General features: G+C 46.0%; 1 protein-coding gene across 1 annotated transcript in view; it reads right to left on the reverse strand.

Annotated features, from left to right (window-relative positions):
- Positions 1–657: 657 nt before the first annotated feature.
- The window catches only part of LOC116914532 (cytochrome P450 4F3), a 28,079-nt gene continuing 7,422 nt past the window's right edge, over positions 658–21,314 (reverse strand). Inside the window, exons 3-12 of the mRNA XM_032918860.1 lie at positions 20,724–20,777; positions 20,510–20,637; positions 17,547–17,668; positions 15,363–15,633; positions 12,802–12,868; positions 12,482–12,611; positions 3,114–3,247; positions 2,967–3,031; positions 2,334–2,416; positions 658–2,014 (exon numbers count right to left, since the gene is read on the reverse strand). Of these exons, the coding sequence (XP_032774751.1) occupies positions 1,837–2,014; positions 2,334–2,416; positions 2,967–3,031; positions 3,114–3,247; positions 12,482–12,611; positions 12,802–12,868; positions 15,363–15,633; positions 17,547–17,668; positions 20,510–20,637; positions 20,724–20,777 (1,232 nt within the window). The 3' untranslated portion in view covers positions 658–1,836. The remainder of the gene's footprint in view (positions 2,015–2,333; positions 2,417–2,966; positions 3,032–3,113; positions 3,248–12,481; positions 12,612–12,801; positions 12,869–15,362; positions 15,634–17,546; positions 17,669–20,509; positions 20,638–20,723; positions 20,778–21,314) is intronic.

Here is a 21,314-nt window from a genome sequence, read left to right on the forward strand (position 1 = left end):
TAGGATGTTTCCAACAAATCCGTCCCCTCACAGCTCAGGGGACCCTGCAGAAGAGGAGACAGGAAGAGTGTTACCAGAGGGGATGGAGGGCAGCAAGGAAATCAGGCCCTCTAAGCACAGCAGGACTGACAGACATATGGACTCACAGAGACTGGGGCAGCATGCAACGCTTGCAAGGCTCTGCACTAGATGGGGTCCTAGAGCTGAGAGGAGAAGTGGACACATGCCCCGGTCCCTAACCCAGAAGCTGTTCTCCAATTGATAGTCATTTGCAAATGGAAACAATTTTCTCCAAGGGCTTCTCACTAGGGAAGCAAACTACTCTGTGGCAGCTTGCTTCTTCTGTGGCCTCACCTCAGGCCAGTTGTCAAGCCTGGCAGTTCCTTCAGGCTTGAACTAGAGCTGTCTGGTGTCTGCCTGCTGAAAGGACTGGACTGTAGCTGCTGGTTTGTGCCTGGAGTCTGCCCGCCTGCACTTACTCGCCAGTACATCTGTTGGAGTGTACTTCTTCACATTCCAGCTTCTACAGAAGACCAGCCGAAACAACTACCCTCGTGGGACTCATAACTCCAATTCACAGCTCCCCATTGTTGGGTTGGTTGGGATGTAGTGCCAGGGAAGGGTTGAACCCCCAAACACAGACAGGAGCCGATCTGATGCAACTCACAGCAGGGTCTTTATTTCATTGGAGCTAGCTTGGGCCCCTCCAATGCACCACTGTCACACAGGACGGTTTCGATGGGGACGGAGGGGCTGAATATCTATGGGGCACGGCTTTGTAGTAACTTTGTAGTAAGCAAGGGGGGTGGTGAGTGTGCAAACATCTAATTGGAAAGCTACCTCGCCTTTGACATAATTGTCTGGTGTTGGGAATCGCACCAAAAACCTAATTTCTGCTGCCTTCTGCATTGGTGGTCATTCAGCGGGGGTGGGGTGGGGGGGGGGGGGTGGGCTTGCAACCTGGGGGTGTAAGTTTGTTGGGGGAAGAACTTAGAGACGCTGGTCTTGTTGAGGGTGTAACCTGAAAATGCTGGTCTTATTGGGGATTAGCCTAGAGGCTGGAGCTAGTCTTTGTTTTTGTTGTGGGGAGGGGGGCAACTTGGAAACTAATGCTGGGTACCAGCCTGTTAGTTTACCTGAGTTCAGACTTAGGTCAGGTTCTCTAAAATGGAGTCTGAACTTAAAAGAATTGGCCTTAGGACTACAGACTACAGAAGTCATTCCAATAAATCTCCTTAATATATAGAGACATTCCATAAGTTCTGTGAGTCTAGAGAGCCCTGACTAACACGCATGCCCAGTTGCTGGAATGGCACATCCTCAAAAGTAAGCCTGTGGTGATTTGGGTGAGGATGACCACATAGGCTCATGTGTTGGAAACGTTTGGGAAGGGTTAGGTAGTCTGGCTGTGGTGGCCATTCTTGGTTTTCAATTCGACTACATCTGTAATTAACTAAAACCCAAGCTGTTTGACATACCGCTAAGAAAATTTTCTTGATTAGATCATCTGAGCTGAGAAGAGCCATCTCTAATCTAGGCCACACTTTTTTGAAATTCAACCCAGAATGCCACCTACAGTTAGGATTAGGACGGATCATTCCACTTCAGTTGATTTATCCAGATAATCCCTCACGGGTGTGCCTTGCCTCCCGGGTGACAATATTAATCTTCATGTCCCTTAAATCCTTCTACCGCTCAAACACCTTCCACGGCTCCCTGTGGCTCACATGAGGTGTGTAACCTGGATGCTTGGTGAAGCTCACACAAGATATTTTTATTCCTGGAAAAACGCAGGCCGGGTGGGTGAATGGGGCAGTTTCCAGGCCAGCTGTGGGGTCAATGCGCTCCTGCGCTGAGAGGCTCCACCCGCAGCCACAGCCCACCCTCTGCACGCAGGATCAGCTCTGGCTTCCTGCGTGGTTCCTTGTCATCGGGCAGGACACGGAAGCGTAGCAGAGTCAGCGCCAAAGCCACTTTCATCTCACTCATGGCGAAAGTCTGTCCTATGCAGTTCCTGCAGGAGGGCGGGGTGGAGACTCTGACTGTGCCCTGCATCCTACTCAGGACCAACACAGCACTAGAATCTGGCCCGAGGCTGAGGTATCTGGGACCACGAACGGGCATCGATATCCTCAGATAATACCCCAGTTCAAAAACCGAACAGGCCAGGACTGGATTCTGAACACAGAGAAGGATTTTTCACCTTCCCAATTCCCCAAACCTTTGCACAATTCTGTGCAGGGAGGCAGGGAGGAGCCGCTAACCTCCAAATACCCCAACTCCCCCTGTCCTCATGTCAACCCTAGACCCCTCCCCCTCAGTCCTGGCCTTACCTGGGCCCAGCCGAGAAAGGAATAAAAGCCAGGGGTGACCTGCCCTTGACGTTGTCTGCATCAAAGCGGAAGGGGTTATACACCTGCAGAAGACATGGAGTCATTGACTGGTGAGGCCCAATTGCCAGCGTAGCCAGCAGCAGAGCCCTCGCTGTGCAACGGAAGGTCAGAGTTGATTTATCTACCTCCTGGGATGCAGCAGGAGTAGTTAGAAACCCTGGATTCCATCCCAGCACCAGCATAAAACTGATGGCTACAAACCTGTCATCCCAACAGGATCAAGGACTCAGGGTCAAATCCTGTATAAGGACTTCCAGGTTAGCCTGGGATACCTGACATCCTGCTTCATAAAACCTGGGGCTGGGGAGGTAGCTGAGTTGAAAGAGCAATGACCTAGTAGGCCCTGAACCCCATCCTCAGCACCATATAAAAACCAGGCGTGCTTCTGGACCCCTGTCATCCCAACATGGAGGACGTAGAAGCAGGAGGCTCCGAAGTTCATGGTTATCCTTGGCTACAGGTTAAGTTGAAGTCAGCCTGCGCTACACGAAACCTTTATCCAACAAACAACCAAAAAGACGGTCCCCTTGAGAACCCCAGCCCACAACATAGAAGCCTTAAGAGGGGCAGCACCTCCGGGTCTGGCCACACAGCTGGATTGTGATGGGTCCCGAAAATACTTATTCGGCAGATGACGCCTGTGGGGGAAAACGAAGCAATGAAGACAAACTGCTGGATTCACGGTCTGCCCAGAACCCTCCTCCCTGACGCTGCGCGCACCTTTAGGGATGACCCGGCCATCTGGGAGCATAATGTCTTGAGTGCAGCAGCGGGAGATTGCCGTGGCCGGAGGATGCAGCCGCAGGCTCTCTTTAATGCACATGGTGAGGAATGGCAGTTGGGCCAGGTCGTCCCTGAGGAAAAAAAAAGAAATAGTTAATCGGACCAAAACTGAGAGAACTTCAACACCTCCGTGACCCAGGGAAACCTTCCTCCCTGTAGTAAATGCCAAGATGGATACAGTGCTTGATGAAAGAAGTACTTGAGAATTGGAAAAACACAGGCTGACTAGATGGCTCGGAGAGGAAGAGCAGCTGCCAGGACGTCTGGAGACACGTTTGAACTCCAAGAGAGACATTAACTAATTAATGCGTTAATATATGCAATTTAAAAAAAAGCAAAAACAGAGTCCCAACAATGGAAAGACTGAGACAGGAGGATTATGAGTTCCAGTCCAGCCTTGGGCACACAATGACACTGTGTCTCAAAAAACATTCATTATTAATTAACTGTTGATTAGCTTACGACTAATTAGCTTAATTGTGTCATTCTTACTGATCAACTTATTAATTATTCGAAAGCTTTTTAAATCAGATACTTAATAAGAGTACCAGAGAAATCTTAGGCAGGTGGCTTTAAAATCTTTTTCTGAGAGAACGAAAGTGTAACGACTCAGGGCTGGCTTACTGTTCGAGAGAACCACAGTTCAGTTCTCAGCACTGCAGGCAGCTCAGGACTGCCCCGTACACCCCAACTCTAGAAGTTCTGACACACTTTTCCAGCCTCTGCAGACACTGCACTTGCACGCAAAGACCACCCCCCCAACACACACACATATATAATTTTAAAATAAAAATAATGTTTAATTTAACAAGTTGCATACAAATTATTCCTTCTGGAAAAAAGAGAGAAACCTAAATGCAAAACAGTAGAAAGAAGATAACTAGATCTAAAGCTTTGCTTTTGTCATCGTTGCACTAGGAATGCAATTAGCCAAGGTGGGGGATAAGGAAGGAAGAGATGCGGCTGGTGGTACAAGGGTGAATGTGCCCCTTCAGCAGAGAGAGGCATTGTGGGTGGTTGTTTTGCCTGACTTAGGGTTTTACTGCTGTGAGCAGGTACCATGACCAAGGCATCTCCTAGAAGGACACCATTTCACTGGGGCTGGCTCACAGCTTCAGTGGTTCAGTCTGTTATCATTATGGCAGGAAGCATGGCAGCATCCAGGCACTATGGCCCTGGAGGAGCTGAGAGTTCTACATCTTGTTCTGAAGGCAGCTAATAGGAGATCGGCTTCCAGGAAGCTGGGACCAGGGTCGCAGTGACACACTCCCTCCAACAAGGCCACACCTCCTAAGAGTGCCACTGCCAGGGGCAAGCATATTCAAACTACCAGTTTGATTAGCCACCTAGAATAGCTATGCACATTCTAGGTAAGTGGTCTAACACCAAGCCACATCCACAGCCCCAGGCAGAATCCACGGAAAAACATTAACAACTAATCAAGAGCCAATGGTGTAGCTGAAATCTTTACTCTGTCTTCTTTTGGTATGTTGTGATTATTTAAAATTTCAGGACCTGCAGCTGAAAATCTGAACTACAGAGCGCACCACTGACCCCTGTGGCACATCACCACATCTTCTTCCTAAAGGCCACCTGGTTGCTAGTTTTTTGTTTTGTTTTGTTTTGTTTTGTTTTGTTTTGTTTTGTTTCTTCATTTATGTATCCCTCTGTGATAGTTTGTATATGCTCGACCCAGGGAATGACACTATTAGAGGGTGTGGCCCTGTTGGAGTAAGTGTGTCATTGTGGGTGCGGGCCTTTAGACAATCATCCTAGCTGCTGTAGAACTCTCAACTCCCCCTGCACCGTGCCTGCCTGGACGTTACCATGTCCCCACCTTGATGATAACGGACTAAACCTCTGAACCTGTAAGCCGGCCCCAATTAAATGTTTTTTATAGGAGTTGCCTTGGTCATGGTCTTGAGAGATAGAGTTTTAAATTAGCCCAAAACTCAGCAACAGGACCTGACTCAGGAAGACAGATTGTTAAAAATGCAAGAGAACTACTTTGCTTATCACCTGGTGTGAGTAACTGTTCTTTGTTCTGCCCGGGTGATGTTTATTTAAGCCCGTACTTGTGCCTTCCAGCCATTGCATTCTGCAGAGAGCACTCCAGGAAACCCAAGCCTAAGCAGAGGTGTTTCAAATGCAGATGCTTCATCAATTCTGACAAAGTTTTAAAAATAATGAGGACCTGAAGACCCGACCCTTCTCCTGATTTTGTAGCTCTGTTCCAGGACCGAGGGGGCCATAAAACCTTTTGGCGTCCCCTTATCTCCTGGAGCCATAAAACAATCCTGTAACTTGTGGTGCATTCCCCTTTGACATCCCCCATCCCCTGGGGCTCACAGCCTCTGCCTTTAAATACTCTTTCTTCCAGCCTCTAGGGGCCGACACCTCTGTCTCCTGTCAGCCCGGAGATCTCTATAATAGGTCTCTGTAATAAACCTCGCCTTTGTTTATTACATCCAAAATGGTCTCTCTGTGTCTGGGGTCCTCGATTTCCCGAGACTTGAGTAATATGAACTATGCAGACCTGGCCCAAGAGGTTTCAGTGGAGAATTTCAGTATGTGACCTAGAGACTGTTTTGTGGTATTTTGATGAAGAATGTAGCTACTTTTTGCCCTTGTCTGAAGAATCTGCCTGAGGCTAAGGTAAAGAGACTCAGATTAATTACATTAACAAAGGAAGTCTCAGAAACACCCATCATAGACTTTGTTCTCTGCTTAAGTCTTAAGAAGAGTATTTTAAAGAAGCATAGCAAGCTGAGAAAGAAAACCATATATGGTTATATTTTTTATATTAAAAATTAAAGTATTAAAAGGAAACCAGGAAGTAAGATGGAGCTGAATCCTATATTCTAGGAGATAGTAGATAAAAGGAGTGGGACCACCAGGCCTGGTGGTACACACCTGTAATCCCAGGAGATAAAGCCAAACAGATCTCTGAGTTCAAGGTCAGCCTTGGACAAAGCAAGGTCTAGGTGAAGAAAAACTTAAATCTAGGTCTGGTGGTACACACCTTTTATTACAAGTGCTAGGCATGCAGATCTCTGAGTTCAAGGTCAATCTACAGAGCAAGATCCAGGACAGCCAAGCTTAGGCAATAAGGAGTTGGAAAACAGAAAGCTAGTGAAAATGTAATAGAAGAAGGGAGTGGGGGGGGGAATTCCAGCTCTTGCAAACAGCAGAACTTGGCAGCTTCAGCATGACTGTGGCTTTAGAGTCCAGAATAGAAGGGACTACTGGGACAATTGATGATGCTGGTTAGCTAGAGCTAAGAAATTAGTGGTGATTAAGAAGATTTCACTTTCACTGCTATAGTCTCCATCTGTGTTATCTGTGCACAGAGCTAAGGCTGTTTCACAGCCCTCCAGACCCAAAGCCTGCTCAGAGAGAGCTGATCTCCCAGGAGTGCTCTCACTCCTAAGATCACAGGCTCACAGGCCCACAGGAGGGCCAAGATTCAGTCAGAGACAGCAAGACCAACTAACATCAGAGAGAGCCAGATGACTAGAGGCAAGCACAAGAACCTGAGTAACAGAAACCAGGATTACTTGGCATCGTCAGAACCCAGTCTCCCAAGTTCTGGATACCACAACACACCAGGAAAGCAAGATTTGTATTTAAAATCACATCTCATGATAATGATAGAGGACGTTAAGAAGGACGTAAATAACTCTCTTAAAGAAATACAGGAGAGGGGTTGGGGATTTGGCTCAGTGGTAGAGCACTTGCCTAGCAAGCACAAGGCCCTGGGTTCGATCCCCAGCTCCGAAAAAAAGAATAGAAAAAAAAAAAAAAAAAAAAGAAATACAGGTGAACAAGTAGAAGCCCTAAAAGAGAAAACACAAAAATCCCTTTAAAAGTTACAGGAAACAGGGTTGGGGATTTAGCTCAGTGGTAGAGCGCTTGCCTAGCAAGTGCAAGACCCTGGGTTCGGTCCCCAGCTCCGAAAAAAAGAAAAGAAAAAAAAAAGTTACAGGAAAACACAACCAATCAGGTGAAGGAATTGAACAAAACCATCCAGGATCTTAAAATGTAAATAGAAACAATAAAGAAATCAAAAATGGAGACAACCCTCAAAATAGAAAACCTAGGAAAGAGATCAGAGTCATAGATGCAAGCGTCACCAGCAGAATACAAGAGATAGAAGAGAGAATCTCAGGGGCAGAAGATACCATAGAAAACATTGACACAATACTCTAAGAAAATACAAAATGCAAAAAGCTCTTAACCTCAAACATCCAGGAAATCCAGGTCACAATGAGAAGATAATAGGTATAGAAGAGAGCAAAGATTCCCAACTTAAAGGGTCAGTAAATATCTTCAACAAAATTATAGAAGAAAACTTTCCTAACCTAAAGAAAGAGATGTCCATGAACATAAAAGAAGCCTACAGAACTCCAAATAGATTGAACCAGAAAAGAAATTCCTCCCATCACATAATAGTCAAAACAAATGCACAAAGCAAATTAAGAATATTAAAAGGAGTAAGGAGGAAAAGGTAAAGTAAAATATAAAGACAAACCTATCAGAATTACATCAGACTTCTCAACAGAGACTATGAAAGATAGAAGATCCTAGGTAGATGTCATACAGACCCTTAGAGAACACAAATGCCAGCCCAGGTTACTATATCCAGCAAAACTATCAACTTACATAGATGGAGAAAACAAGATATTCCATGACAAAACCAAATTTACACAGTATCTTTCTATAAATCCAGCCCTACAAAGGATAATAGATGGGAAACTCCAACACAAGGAGGGTAACTACACCCGAGAAAAAGCAAGAACTTAATCTGCTTTCAACGAACCAAAAAGAAGAGAGCCACACAAACATAATTCCACTGCTAACAACAAAAATAACAGGAAACAATAATCATTATTCCTTAACATCTCTTAACTTCAATGGACTCAATTTCCCCCATAAAAAAACATAGACTAACAGACTGGACACTTAAATAGGATCCAGCATTTTTCTCAATATGGGAAACACACCTCATTGACAAAGACACACAGTATCTCAGAGTAAAAGGCTGAAAAAATTTTTCCAAGCCAATGTTCCCAAAAACAAGATGGAGTGGCCATTCTAATATCAAATAAAATCGACTTTCAACCAAAAGTTATCAAAAAAGATAAGGAAGGACACTTCATACTCATTAAAGGAAAAAAATCTACCAAGATGAACTCTCAATTCTGAATATCTATGCTCCAAATACAAGGGCACCTACTTTCATGAAAGAAACCTTACTAAAGCTCAAAGCACCACACACAATAAGAGTGGGAGACTTCGGGGTTGGGGATTTAGCTCAGTGGTAGAGCGCTTGCCTAGCAAGCATAAGGCCCTGGGTTCAGTCCCCAGCACCGAAAAAAAGAAAAAAAAAAAAAAAAAAAAGAGTGGGAGACTTCAATACCCCATTTTCATCAATGGACAGATCATAAAAAGAGAATCTAAATAGAGATGCAGGGAAATTAACAGAAGTTATGGACCAAATGGATTTAACATATCTATAGAGCATTTCATCCTAAAACAAAAGGATATACCTTCTTCTCAGCAACTCATGGTACCTTCTCAAAAACTGAACATATAATCGGTCAAAAGACAGGTCTCAACAGATACAAGAAGATTGAAATAATCCAACAAGTCCTATCAAATCACCATTGACTAAGACTGGTTTTCAATAACAACAAAAACAACAGAAAGCCCACATACACATGTAAGCTGAACAATGCTCTATTCAATGACAACTTAGTCAAGGAAGAAATAAAGAAAGAAATTAAAGAGTTTCTAGAATGTAATGAAAATGAAGGCACAACATACCCAAACTTATGGGACACAATGAAAGAAGTACTAAGAGGGAAACTCATTGCTCTGAGTGCCTGCAGAAAGAAACTGGAGAGAGAATACACTAGCAGCTTGACAGCACACCTGAGAGCTCTAGAACAAAAGAAGTAAATTCATGCAGGAGGAGTAGACAGCAGGAAATAATCAAACTCAGAGCTGAAATCAACCAAGTAGAAACAAAAAGAACTATACAGAGGATCAACAAAACCAGGAGTTGGTTCTTTGAGAAAATCAACAATAGATAGATAAACACTTAGCCAGACTAACCAGAGGGCACAGAGACAGTACACAAATTAATAAGATCAAAAGTGAAAAGGGAGCCATAACAATAGAAACTGAGGAAATTAAAAAATTATCATATCCTACTACAAAAGCCTATACTCAACAAAACTGGAAAATCTGGATGGAATGGACAATTTTCTAGACTGATCCAGCTACCAAAGTTAAATCAGGATCAGATAAACCATCTAAATAGTCCCATATCCCTAAAGAAATAGAAGCAGTCATTAAAAGCCTCCCAACCAAAAAATGCCCAGGACCAGATGGATTTAGTGAAGAATTCTATCAGACTTTCAAAGAAGACCTAATACTCTTCAAACTATTCCACAAAATAGAAATGGAAGGAACACTACCCACTCCATTCATTGAATCCAAAACTACACTTATACCTAAATCACACAAAGACCCTACAAAGAAACAGAACATCAGACCAATATCCCTTATCAATATTGATTCAAAAATACTCAATAAAATTCTTGCAAACTGAATCTAAGAACATATCAAAATGATTATTCATCATGATCAAGTAGGGTTCATCCCAGGGATGAAGGGATGGTTCAATATACAGAAATCCATCAATGTAATCTACTATATTAACAAACTCAAAGGAAAAAAAATAGATGGTCATCTCATTAGATGCTGACAAAGCATTTGACAAACTTCACCACCCCTTCATAGGAAAAGTCTTGGAAAGGTTAGGAATTCAAGCCCATACCTAAACAATAGTAAAAGCCATATACAGCAAAACAGTAGCCAACATCAAACTAAATGGAGAGAAACTTAAAGCAATCCCACTAAAATCAGGGATTAGACAAGGCTGCCCACTCTTTCCCTACTGGAAGTCTTATCCAGAGCAATCAGATAACAAAAAGAGGCCAAAAGGATACAAATTGGAAAGGAAGAAGTCAAAATATCACTATTTGCAGATGATATGATAGTATACTTAAGTGACCCCAAAAAATTAAACCAGAGAACTACTAAACCTGATAAACAACTTCAGCAAATTGTCTGGGTATAAAATTAACTGAAAAAAAAAATCAGTAGCCTACCTCTATTCAAAGCATAAACAGGCTGAGAAAGAAATTAGAGAAATGACACCCTTTACAATAGTCACAAATAATGTAAAGTTCCTTAGTGTGACTCTAACAAAGCAAGTGAAAGATCTGTATGACAAGAATTTCAAGTTTCTGAAGAAAGAAATTGAAAATCTCAGAAAATGCAAAGATCTCCCATGCTTTTGGATTGGCAGGATTAGTATAATAAAAATGGCCAACTTGCCAAAAGCAAACTATAGATTCAATGCAATCCCTATCAAAATTCCAACTCAATAGAGTTAGAAAGAGCAATTTGCAAATTCATTTGGTGAAATTGAAGCCTAAGTTGCACTTGATGGCCCAGGGCTGAAGGAGTCATGCAAAGGATTTGAGGCTTGGCACCATGAAGAGAGCCTGTGAGAGGCTATTGGTGAAGCCTAGTTGCAGCAGAAAGACCCCAGTGTATTGGAGATGCCAGTCCATGGGATGACCACCAAGTATAGCAGCGGCAGTGAAGTGGATCAACCTGAGCTTAGTGTGCTACAGAGGACAGAATTGGAGAACTGATGCCAGGCCTTTGGAAGAGCCCAGAAGATCATGTGTGGATCCCAGACATTGAAACAAACAGCTGTACCACTGAAGTTGCCTGGGAGACCCCAAGATGTTCAAGATGCCAGAGCCATGGTCTATCTGCCGAGGAAAGCTGCTAACAGGGAGTGGAACCAGCCCAGGAGAAAGAAGTTTGTTACAGTCAACAAAGATGAAAAAAGGAGTTGGAGATCTGAAGACCGCCTTGAAATCAGACATGAAGATGTAGAGTTTGGGGTTTGCCCAGCTGGTTTCTCGTCTTGCTTTGGGGGTTACAGTTAAGTGAATGGATAAATCTCAGAAAAGACTGAACTTTGGACAGTGTTGAGACTGCTATAGACGATGGGGACCTTTGAAGTTGGACTAAATAAATTTTGCATTATGCTATGTTTAGGTATGGCCCCTATAGACTCATATGTTTGAAAAAGCCTATGGGGGCCAGGGAGTGGAATGTGATGATTTGTTTATGCTTGGCCCAAGGAGTGGCACTATTAGAAGGTGTGGCCCTGTTGGAGGTGTGTCACCATGGGTGTGGGCTATGAGACCCTCATCCTAGCTGCATGGAAGTCAGTCTTCTGCTAGCAGCCTTCAGATGAAGATGTAGAGCTCTCAGCTCCTCCTGCACCATGTCTACCTGGATGCTGCCATGTTCCTGCCTTGATGATAATGGACTGAACCTCTGAACCTGTAAGCTGGCCCCAATTCAATGTTGGCCTTATGAATTTCCTTGGACATGGTGTCTGCTCACAGCAGCAAAACCCTAACTAAGACACCCACTAAGGATGCCTCTTTGTTTGTTTTGGTTTTTTACAAGTTTTAAATTGTGTACGTGTGCTTATGTGTGTGAGTGTGTACATGTGTACCCACATTTTTATGTAGGTGCCCAAGGAGGCTGGTAGCCATGGACAGGGTCTTGCTATGCTACCCAAACTTACCTGCTTCAAGGGATCCTTTTGCCTCAACTTCTTGAGTAAAAGGACTAAAGGTGCTCCCTAAGACACACAGTTCACCTGATGTTTCTAAGAAACTCCAATAAACTAAGTTAAAGATTTTTTTTTCTAGAAGACTAAAGACTTTTACAGTTAGGTCAATCTGAAAATGAAAGATTAAGGAAAACTTTGAAGAATCCTACAAGGACCTTTATGATACACACAGCTGACCTGCCTCTCCTTTGCTCAAACACTTTCCCCCGGCTCCTGATTACCCTTGGGTTAAAATCAAAGTCACTAACATCGCTTTCCCAGTCTATTGCCACTGACCTCAGTTGCTGCCATCTTGATTCCTCACTGCCCCACCACAGGAACTCAAGTGCACGTGATACACACACATGCACGTGCACATGCACACATGTACATTCACGCACACGCATGCGCGCACACATACCTTCTTTCTGTCTCCCTCTCCCTCATTTCCTCTCCTCCCTCCATCTCTCAAAGCCTTTGTACCCCGTGCAGATGCAGGCCTGTTCCTCTCTCCTTTCCTCGGCCATCTTTTCTCTTCTCTTGGGAAAAGAGCCAGGAAGGGGGCTCAGAAGTACTCCGGAACCTGACTTACCATTCAATCTCCTCAGGCTCACGGTCCCTCAGGAGCTCCCGCACCTCCTGCCGGCAGCGCTCCTGGTATTCCGGGTGCTTCGCCAGGTTGTACAGGATCCAGGAGAGCCCACTGGCCGTGGTGTCGTGGCCTGAAAGGCAGACAGGCGGCCTGGGGTCTCTGGGCTGCTTCAGCACCTCCAAGTGGACAGCACTAAGGTGGCTAGCCCCAACCCGCCGGGAAAGACACCGAAGGGGAAGAAATTCAGGGTCCACAACCTTGTGGCCAGGATGCCTAGACGTCCGCTCTCTCTGTAACAGTTCACAGAAACACTCACTCACCTCCAAACATGAAGGTGTCAGCCTCTGCTCGGATGTCCTCATCAGACAGAGCCTCGCCATGTTCATCCTGAAGACAAGGCAAGACACTAAATGGCGCCAGTTGTAAGGGCTCCTGAATCTAACCCAGGACAGTCTCTAAAGACCCCTGACTCTTCTGGATACCCGTGCCCACTACACCCCTGCACCTGTGTTCATCACCAGAGTCCGCACACTAGTGACATCACCCTGGCTGCCAGCCTCTTAGCATCTGAGCCTTGATGCTTAAAAATAGATGGTGTTAGCCAGGACCAGGAAAATGCACTTGCCACTCAAGCCAGAGGACCTGAGTTCAGACCCCTGCACCCGCATAAAAGCCAGACATGGTAGCCGCTGCCTGTGAACCTGGCAATGAACAGGCAGACATAAGTGGATTCTTGGAGCTCATTAGCCAGCTGGTGTAGATGATCTGTGAGCTCCTGGTTCAGTGACAGGCACTGCCTCAAAACAAACAAACAAACGAAAAGTTGGTGGAATAGCTCAGCGGGTAAAGTCAGTCACCATCAAGCCATTAGTTAGATACCAGGGACTAAATAGTGAAAGGAGAAAAACAACTCCTTCAAGTGTTCTCTGACCTGTGAGCACACATGTGTGTGCACGTGCACACTCTACCAACCACCACTCTGTCGCGCCCACCTCGTCCGGCAAGGAAGACGCAACACGGTTGGATTCTTCTCAACAGCCTTTACTGCAGGACACCTTCTTTGTTGATACAGGGAGGCGGCGGCAGCCAGCCCTAAGTGTTACAGCTCCAAGTGTTACAGCTCCAAGTGTTACAGCTCTCAGTATTACCGCGCCAAGTGGCAAAGCTGCTCTCCTTTTATACACTACAGCATGCTAATATCCTTTCAGGGATGGGTCGGCACGAGTCACCCCACTGCCATCCCAGCTACTTGTCCTCCAGAGATTGGCGCGGCATGAACCTGCATGAACCTCCATTAACATAGTAACGCCCCAGCCAGACTGACCCCAGGTGCAAAACCCCACGCATGCTCAGTACTGTTGTTAGGAGGGCGGCAGATTCACCTCATTATCATACAGCTGCTGCGCCGCTCCCTACACCACTCAATCAAATAATTTAATCAAAAGGCAAGGTGGAGGGGCCGGAAAGATGACACAGTGGTTCACGTGCTATTCTTGCAGGAGACCAGGGTTCAATTCCCAGCACCCAGTTACTGGCTCGAACTCCAGGAACAAGAGATCTGAAGCCATCTTCTGACTTACATACATGCAGACAAAACACTCATAACATAGAATGAATAAATCTAAAACCGTTTTCTAAAAAAGCAAGATGGAGAACAACGAAGGAAGACACCCAGGGCCGACCTCTGTTCTCTGTATGAACACGCACACATGAACACAGACCCTCCTACACATACATGCGATGCATGCACACGTTTAAAAACAGCTACCTACACAGATGAAAGAGTTGCACTGCCCACTAAGCGAAGCTTTGCCGTCATCCCGGCTGCTGTTACCGCAGAGAGAGCTATTCTGCCCCTGGGCACCGAGGCTACTGTCCACAGTGCCAGAGGAAGATGTATGTACTGCACAATGATTCTAACTCTTAAAACCCTAGGTTCTCCAGAGCATGAACTATGGAAGTTCCTGTATTATCATTGCTAAAGCCAGGGATGCATGCTGTCCCCTGCACCCCTATCCTCAAACACCTTCCATGGCTCCCACTGCCCAAGATCCACCTCTTTTCTTTCCCTCAACTCTTTTTTTTTTTTTTTTTAAAAAGAAAGAGTCTCATGTAACCCATACTGATATCAACCTCATTCTGTAGCCAAGGATGGCCATGAACTTCTGACCCTCTGTCACCAGCCCATGAATGCTGGGATGACAAGCAGGAGCCACCAGGCCCTGTTTACAATGTGCTGGGATGGAACCCAGGGCCTTGTGCAGGCTAAGTGAGCACTATATCATCTGAGTCCTATCCTCAGCCCCAGAGGAGTGGAGAATCAGCTCTCATTGTCCCCTTTTATGGGCAAGACTCTGTCCCTGACTGTGGTGGGAAATGCCACTCACCCACCATGACTGGGTCTCTCCAGCGGATGCATGAACCTTTCTACTTTTTAACCTTAACAACAGCAAAGGCAGGTGACCTCTGGACTTTATTTCCTTCTCAGCCAGGCCTAGGTGAGTCCAGGTACCTGGGGTGATTGCTAGGGTCTGGGCCTGACAAATGGGCATGAGGAGAATTGGCATGGTTGGTTTTCAGGGTCTCCATCCTGCTCTTTTTGCTGGGTATGTGCAAAGGTTTAGACTTGTAGTTCAAATGTTAAAACAGGGCTTAGAGTCCCTCCCTGGTCTGAGTTGGCTCAAAGGATCTAGATACCAATGCAGAGTTCCAGACACCTTAGCTTGCCAAGTGGTGAAGGGCTTGGGGCCAGGTTCCATGAGTGGAGCCTACATAGGGTCTAGGACATAGTAAGGGCAGAGTGTGCTTGGCTTTGTCACGTCACAGTGTCACTCCAGCCTCAGTACCCCCCGCCCCCAGTCTGCCCCCTTCAGGAGCCTACCTTGCTCAGCAGTAGCACGTCAATGAAGTCCAAAGTCTTGGTCTTGGCCTTGGCTTTAAGGGCATCATCACCACCCTGATCAGGGAGGGTACGGCGCCGCTCCTGGATGACAGCATCCGTGAAGTCATGCACTAGGCGGCAGGCCTTCCGGAAGCGCATCCCATCACGGGTGAGGTAATAAAACAGGTCCACATGCAGAAGCAGACTCTGGTGCCGTCTGGCCACTAAGGCACTAAGTTCTAAGATGGCAGTGATATATTCACTAGGCTTCCTGGAGGGTGCGAGCAGAGCAGAAGTGACGCTTTAACATATGTGAACACTGAGAAAACACCTCAGCAGCCGGAAGCTGCTGCCCACGGGGAATGGAGAAACCAAAAGCATTTGTTCACTCTTGACACCATCTTGGACTTTGCCCATTAACCATGGCAACCAGAGCAGAGCAATACAGTGGTACTCAGGTCTATGGTGATAGTAACAAACCAATCTGTACCTCCTAGTAGATGGAGGAAAGGAGGGCCAGGAGGTCCCCACCTGAGACTCCAGATATTTCTCTGTCCCCTACCACCTGCTGCAAGTGACCTTGTTAGATGCCAGAGTGTCTAGAAAGTGGGACTCCAAGTACATCCATGATGTCAACATCCACAATGGGGTGGGACTTGGTGATAGTGTAGCTGTTTGGGGGTTCCCCGCAGGAGCATGTCACGTCACATTGTCATCCTTCTCCTGTAACTGCTCTCCTGTGCTTATGTGTAAGTCCAGTGAACCTGCAAAGGAAGTTCCTGGGAGGAATGGCAGTTGACCTTGTGACCCTTCTGCAAGACTGATTCAAGGACTAGAATTTCAGTAACTGTGGAGTTGGGACGTGTCGGGTCCAGAGTCTAATTACAATTTATCTTGGGATGTCGTTAGCCCCCATAAAAGTCATCGTTCCTTGCCCATCTCTGTGTCTAGCCTAACATCCTGTGGCTTTTGGAATGTAGGAACTTAACAAAACCATAGTTTCCACCAGCCGTAAACAGCTAAGTGTGTCATCAGAAAACAACCACAATAAAGACTCCTCCACTTACATTAACCCACATACCCGATGTCTCCATCAATAGATTCTAAAGGTGCCTTGGTTTATAACTGATTTGATGGGTTTTTAATTTTTTTTTAGATTTATTTATTTTATTCAATGTGTGTCTTCCTTAAGGTTTTACTACAGTGAAAAGACATCGTGACCAAGACCACTCTCATAAGGACAATATTTGATTGGGGCTGGCTTACAGGTTCAGAGGTTCAGTCTATTATCATCAAGGCAGGAGCATGGCAGCATCCAGGCAGGCGTGGGGCAGGAGGAGCTGAGAGTTCTACCTCTTCATCTGAAGGCTGCTAGCAGAAGACTGACTTCCAGGCAGCTAAGATAAGGGTCTTATAGCCCACACCTACAGTGACACACCTACTCCAGCAGGACCACACCTCCTAATAGTGCCACTCCCTGGACCAAGCGAATACAAACCATCACAATGAATATGAGTATTTTCCCTGCATGTGTGCATGTGCATGATGTGCCTGCCTGAAGCTCACAATGGTCAGGAGAGGGCAGGCATCAATCCCTTATGGGTGGTTGTGAACTACCATGGTGGTGCCAAGAACTGAACCTGGGTCCTTCACAAGACCAGCAAATGCTCTCAGGTGGGGACTAATGAGCTCCTCCCCCATATCTCTACTTTCAAGCCCCCCGTTCTCCGTGCTCCAACTTTGAGGTACTACTTCATCACAGGAGACAGATGATTGACTGAAGCCCATGAGACCCTGGGTTCTAACAAACCTTTCTTCTCTTGATGTTGACTGTCTCAGACAGGTTGCTATAGTAAGAGAAATCTATTATAAACCCAAACAAACACCTTCAGTGTTTTCCTTGAAATCTCGTAATGAAGCTTTCCAGAGTACTTAATATTGAGCCACCATCTCCCATCTCCCTCATCTGCAAAATACCACTTCACTGTTGAGTGCAGACAGCGTCTCCATACTGTCCAACAATTGCACCTACTGGAAGGACCACTCCCTCTCTCTCCTCCAGGCTCCTTTAATGCTTTAATGTTCTGAGCCACCTCCCCCAGGACAGCCCTTCTCCTCTGTCTGTCCAGGCCTCCCTCCCTTGTTTCTAATGGGCCAGGTTCCCAGGCCAGCACAGGTACTCACTCCTGGCAATTGCTGTCAAAGCTGAAAACGCACTTCTGCAGACTGTCCAGGGTCATGAGGCTGATGTGCTCAAACATGTCCAAACGGGCACTGCCCTTGGAAGCCAGGCGCTGCCACTTGGCCTGGCCAGAGAAGACAGGAACAAAGCTTGGTCTCGATGCTCAGAGCTTCTTTCCTACCCCAGTCTCCAGGAAGGAGCCCCTTAAACTGTCTCTGCTTTGACCTGATTTGCTGTGTGCCAAACCAACACAGAACCAGAGCTCCACCATCCCTAGATTGCTTCTTCAGCTGGGTGGACTGGAACAAGCTCCCTGATATGTCAAACCTTTAGATTCACTCTTGCTGGGCAGAAACACCCTCTACTTCACAAGTTTGTGAAAGTTAAAGCAGACAGTGGCTATTACAGAATTAGCCTGGGGGACCATGCTTGACACACAAGTTGTTCAGTCAGTGTTATCTTCCCTGTTATAAATTTATTTCAAAAATATCCCTGGTTACTTGTGAGACAGCTCAGTCAGGAAAGTACTGACCATCCAGTCATGAAGATCTGAGTTCTATTCCTAGAACTCAAAGGGGTTTTTGTTGTTGTTTGTTTGTTTTGTTTTTAAGTAGTATGATGACCAGGATCTGTAATCCTAGCCACAGAGAAGTGGGACAAGAGGAAGGTCTCTAGGGCTCAACAGCTAGCTGGCTTGGTTTAATTGGTAAGCTTCAGGCAATGAGAGAACCTGTATCAAAAAAAAAGCACAGTGGATGGTGACTGAGGAAGGACACCCAAAGTTGACCCCTGATCTCCACATGTATGCACACACATGCACTCACACACATATACACGCACACACACAAAAACTTGTGGTATGTGAGAGGTGATTGCTTCTGGTCATGAGAAGCCTTTCTAGGATACCGATACTTTACTATCCTATAGTTCCTTACTTAGGTCATTTCTCAGAACAACAGTTACTTCCTTGGAAAAATCCCAGGCTTCCTTGAGTTTCCTATCACAGAAGATCCCAGCCTGGCATGACCACTCATGCCTTTAATCCCAGTGTGCAAGAGGAAGAGACAGGACCCCCAACACAAGGTGGCTAGGGAGACTAACTTTATCAGTGAGCTCAGGGTTTGATTGAGAAACCCTGCCTCAATGAATAAGGCTGAGAGGGAGAGAGGAGAGAGAGAGAGAGAGAGAGAGAGAGAGAGAGAGAGAGAGAGAGAGAGAGAGAAATGAAAGATTCCCAGCAAACTTGGGCCTCCCCACACATACTTGTGAACATATATACACACATGCACATATGCCACACATACATGTGAAGAGAAGAGAAAGATAGAAGCCTTTAGTGACTTCTGTCTTCTCTCATTCTAGTGGAATCTTGTGTCATGGGAACACTCCCAAATACCTTCTGGAGGGAAAGAGCCACAGGGACAAAAGTCCCTTCTGGAACCAAAAACTTTTAAATAATTTTTTTATTTATGTGTCAACATCTGTGTCTGTGTATGTGCACATGGATGCAGTGCTTATGGGGGCCAGAAGAGGGCATCAGATCTCTTAGAGCTGAGGTTACAGGAGGTTGGTTGTAAGTCACACAATATGATAAGAAGCCAACTCGGGTCCTGAGGCTGCTCTATCTAAATCAGTCTGGAGTTGACCAAGTCCTCAACGTGAAAGTACTGAGCCAGAATCAAGGGGCATTCCTCCTGCCCCTCTGATGACCACATGCCGTGATTAACAAGAAAACCAACCCACTGGCCTATATCTCTGTCAGCATCCTCAGCCCTTGTTGCTTCCAACCAAGGAGTTCAGAATGATTTGTTCCTCATCTGTGTCTTCTATGAAGTCTTCACCATGACTGTTCAGCTTTAAGGGTGACCATGTGGGAAACTAACTCCTTCTGAGTGCCCACCATGTATGGGGACCCAAGTCCATGATATTATAACAGGCACAATGAAGAGATTTTAACCCCATTTTGCAGTTGTGGAAACTGAGGGTCAGAGAGAATTGGCAATGACCCACACAAATGATCCATGATGATTAATGCTGATTACCAACCTCACAGAACACGGAATTACCTAGGAGACAAGCTTCCCGGCATAATTGTGAGACATATTTCCATGCAACTCTGTATTAGGCTACCCTCTGGTCATGCCTGTGAAGGGTTATCTAAATGTAATGGCTAATTTTGACTGTGAACTTGCCCCAAGTTAGAGTCACCTGGAAAGAGAGTCTTTCCTCATGTTCTTTATACATCCTTACAGCTCCATTTTTGTAACTGGGAATAAATACTTGAGAGAAAAGGAGAATCTAGGGTTCTTAACACTCCCTGATGGTGGGGCATGTGTGTTTGTGCTTTGGATGTTTTTATAAAGTATATAATAAAAATAATCCATGTTAAAAAAAAAAAAAAAGAGAGTCTTTCCATGAGTTTTCTAGATCAGGTTGGCCTGTGGGCATGCAGATGGGGAGTTGTCTTAACTGTTAATTGATGCAAGAAAGCCCAGCCCACTGTGGGTGACACCATCCCCTAGGCAGAGTGGGCATGGATCCATGTGTTTGTTCGCTCTGCTCTTGACACAATCAGTTCCCACTTTGAAATGACAGACTTGAGCCAAACAAACCCATCCTCCCCTAAGCTGCTTTTCTCACGGCAACAAACACGAAACCAGGACTAAACTTAGTTGGGTTAACTAATTGCAAAGGATGCCTCATCCCTGGGCTGAGCTCCTGGGTTGAAGGAAAAGGAGAAAGTAAGCAGAGCAACTGCATTCGTCCCTCTTTGCTTCAGCCACTGTGACTCCCCAAATGGATGGATTGTGGCCTTAAAGTGTGAGGAACTAAACCCCTCCTCCCTGAAGTTGCCTCTCTCAAGGTATTTTATCACAGCCTCCATCTGAGCGAGCTGGAGACCAGATCTGTTACAGCCCCTTCAACCCCCAGACTCCAGCTGGGGACTTGGGTCCCAGGGACTCACGTGCATGATGTTGGTGCTGTCGTTAAAAATCTTCACATAGGGCTTCAGGATGTTGAAATGGAAGGCAGGTGTCAGCATGCGACGGTGGCGGCTCCACTTGTCACCAGTACTCAACAGGAGGCCATCCCCTGATGGAGCAGCAAGGCAGTAGGCAAGGACAGCATCTTCCCCGCACCCAAAGGGTGTTCCCAGCCCCTCACCTGTAGGTACTCACCCAGCCACGGCCTCAGGAAACGGTAGAAGACTCTGTCCTTGGGGGCAACTGAAGCTGGTGTGAACAAGGACCATCAGGAGCCATGGCAGCAGGGAGGGCACGGGAGAGCTAAGGGCCCTCAGCCTAGTATCTTCACACTCCCCTCCCTCCAAGTCCACATGGTAGGTTTGGGGGCAGGGACAGAGGGAGACAAGAGGGGCAGACAGGCATCAGCACTAGAAAGAGAAGGCTCAGCCTGACATGGCATACACACTGCAGCACACCTTCACGTGGCTACCACACGGTCTAACCTGTTCACCCTGCTAAGCGCAGTATCACTCTGCAGTCCTTTCCAGAGACTCAATGTTCCTGTCTACCCCAGCATGTGTAGACATCTCCTGACCCAGTCATATGACACGACACACATAGACTGACATGACCAAAACACACATGACCTGACCCAACTGACACGGATGGCTAAACACACCCCATGGACAGGTCTCAGATGTGATTTCTGGGCCAGGCGTGGAACACGCCTTGAATCTCAGTACTCTGAAAAGAGAGGCAGGTGGATTAATGTGAGCTTTAGGCCAGCCTGGTCTGCATAATATT

Source organism: Rattus rattus, chromosome 13, assembly GCF_011064425.1.
Source record: "Rattus rattus isolate New Zealand chromosome 13, Rrattus_CSIRO_v1, whole genome shotgun sequence".
Taxonomy (NCBI): domain Eukaryota; kingdom Metazoa; phylum Chordata; class Mammalia; order Rodentia; family Muridae; genus Rattus; species Rattus rattus.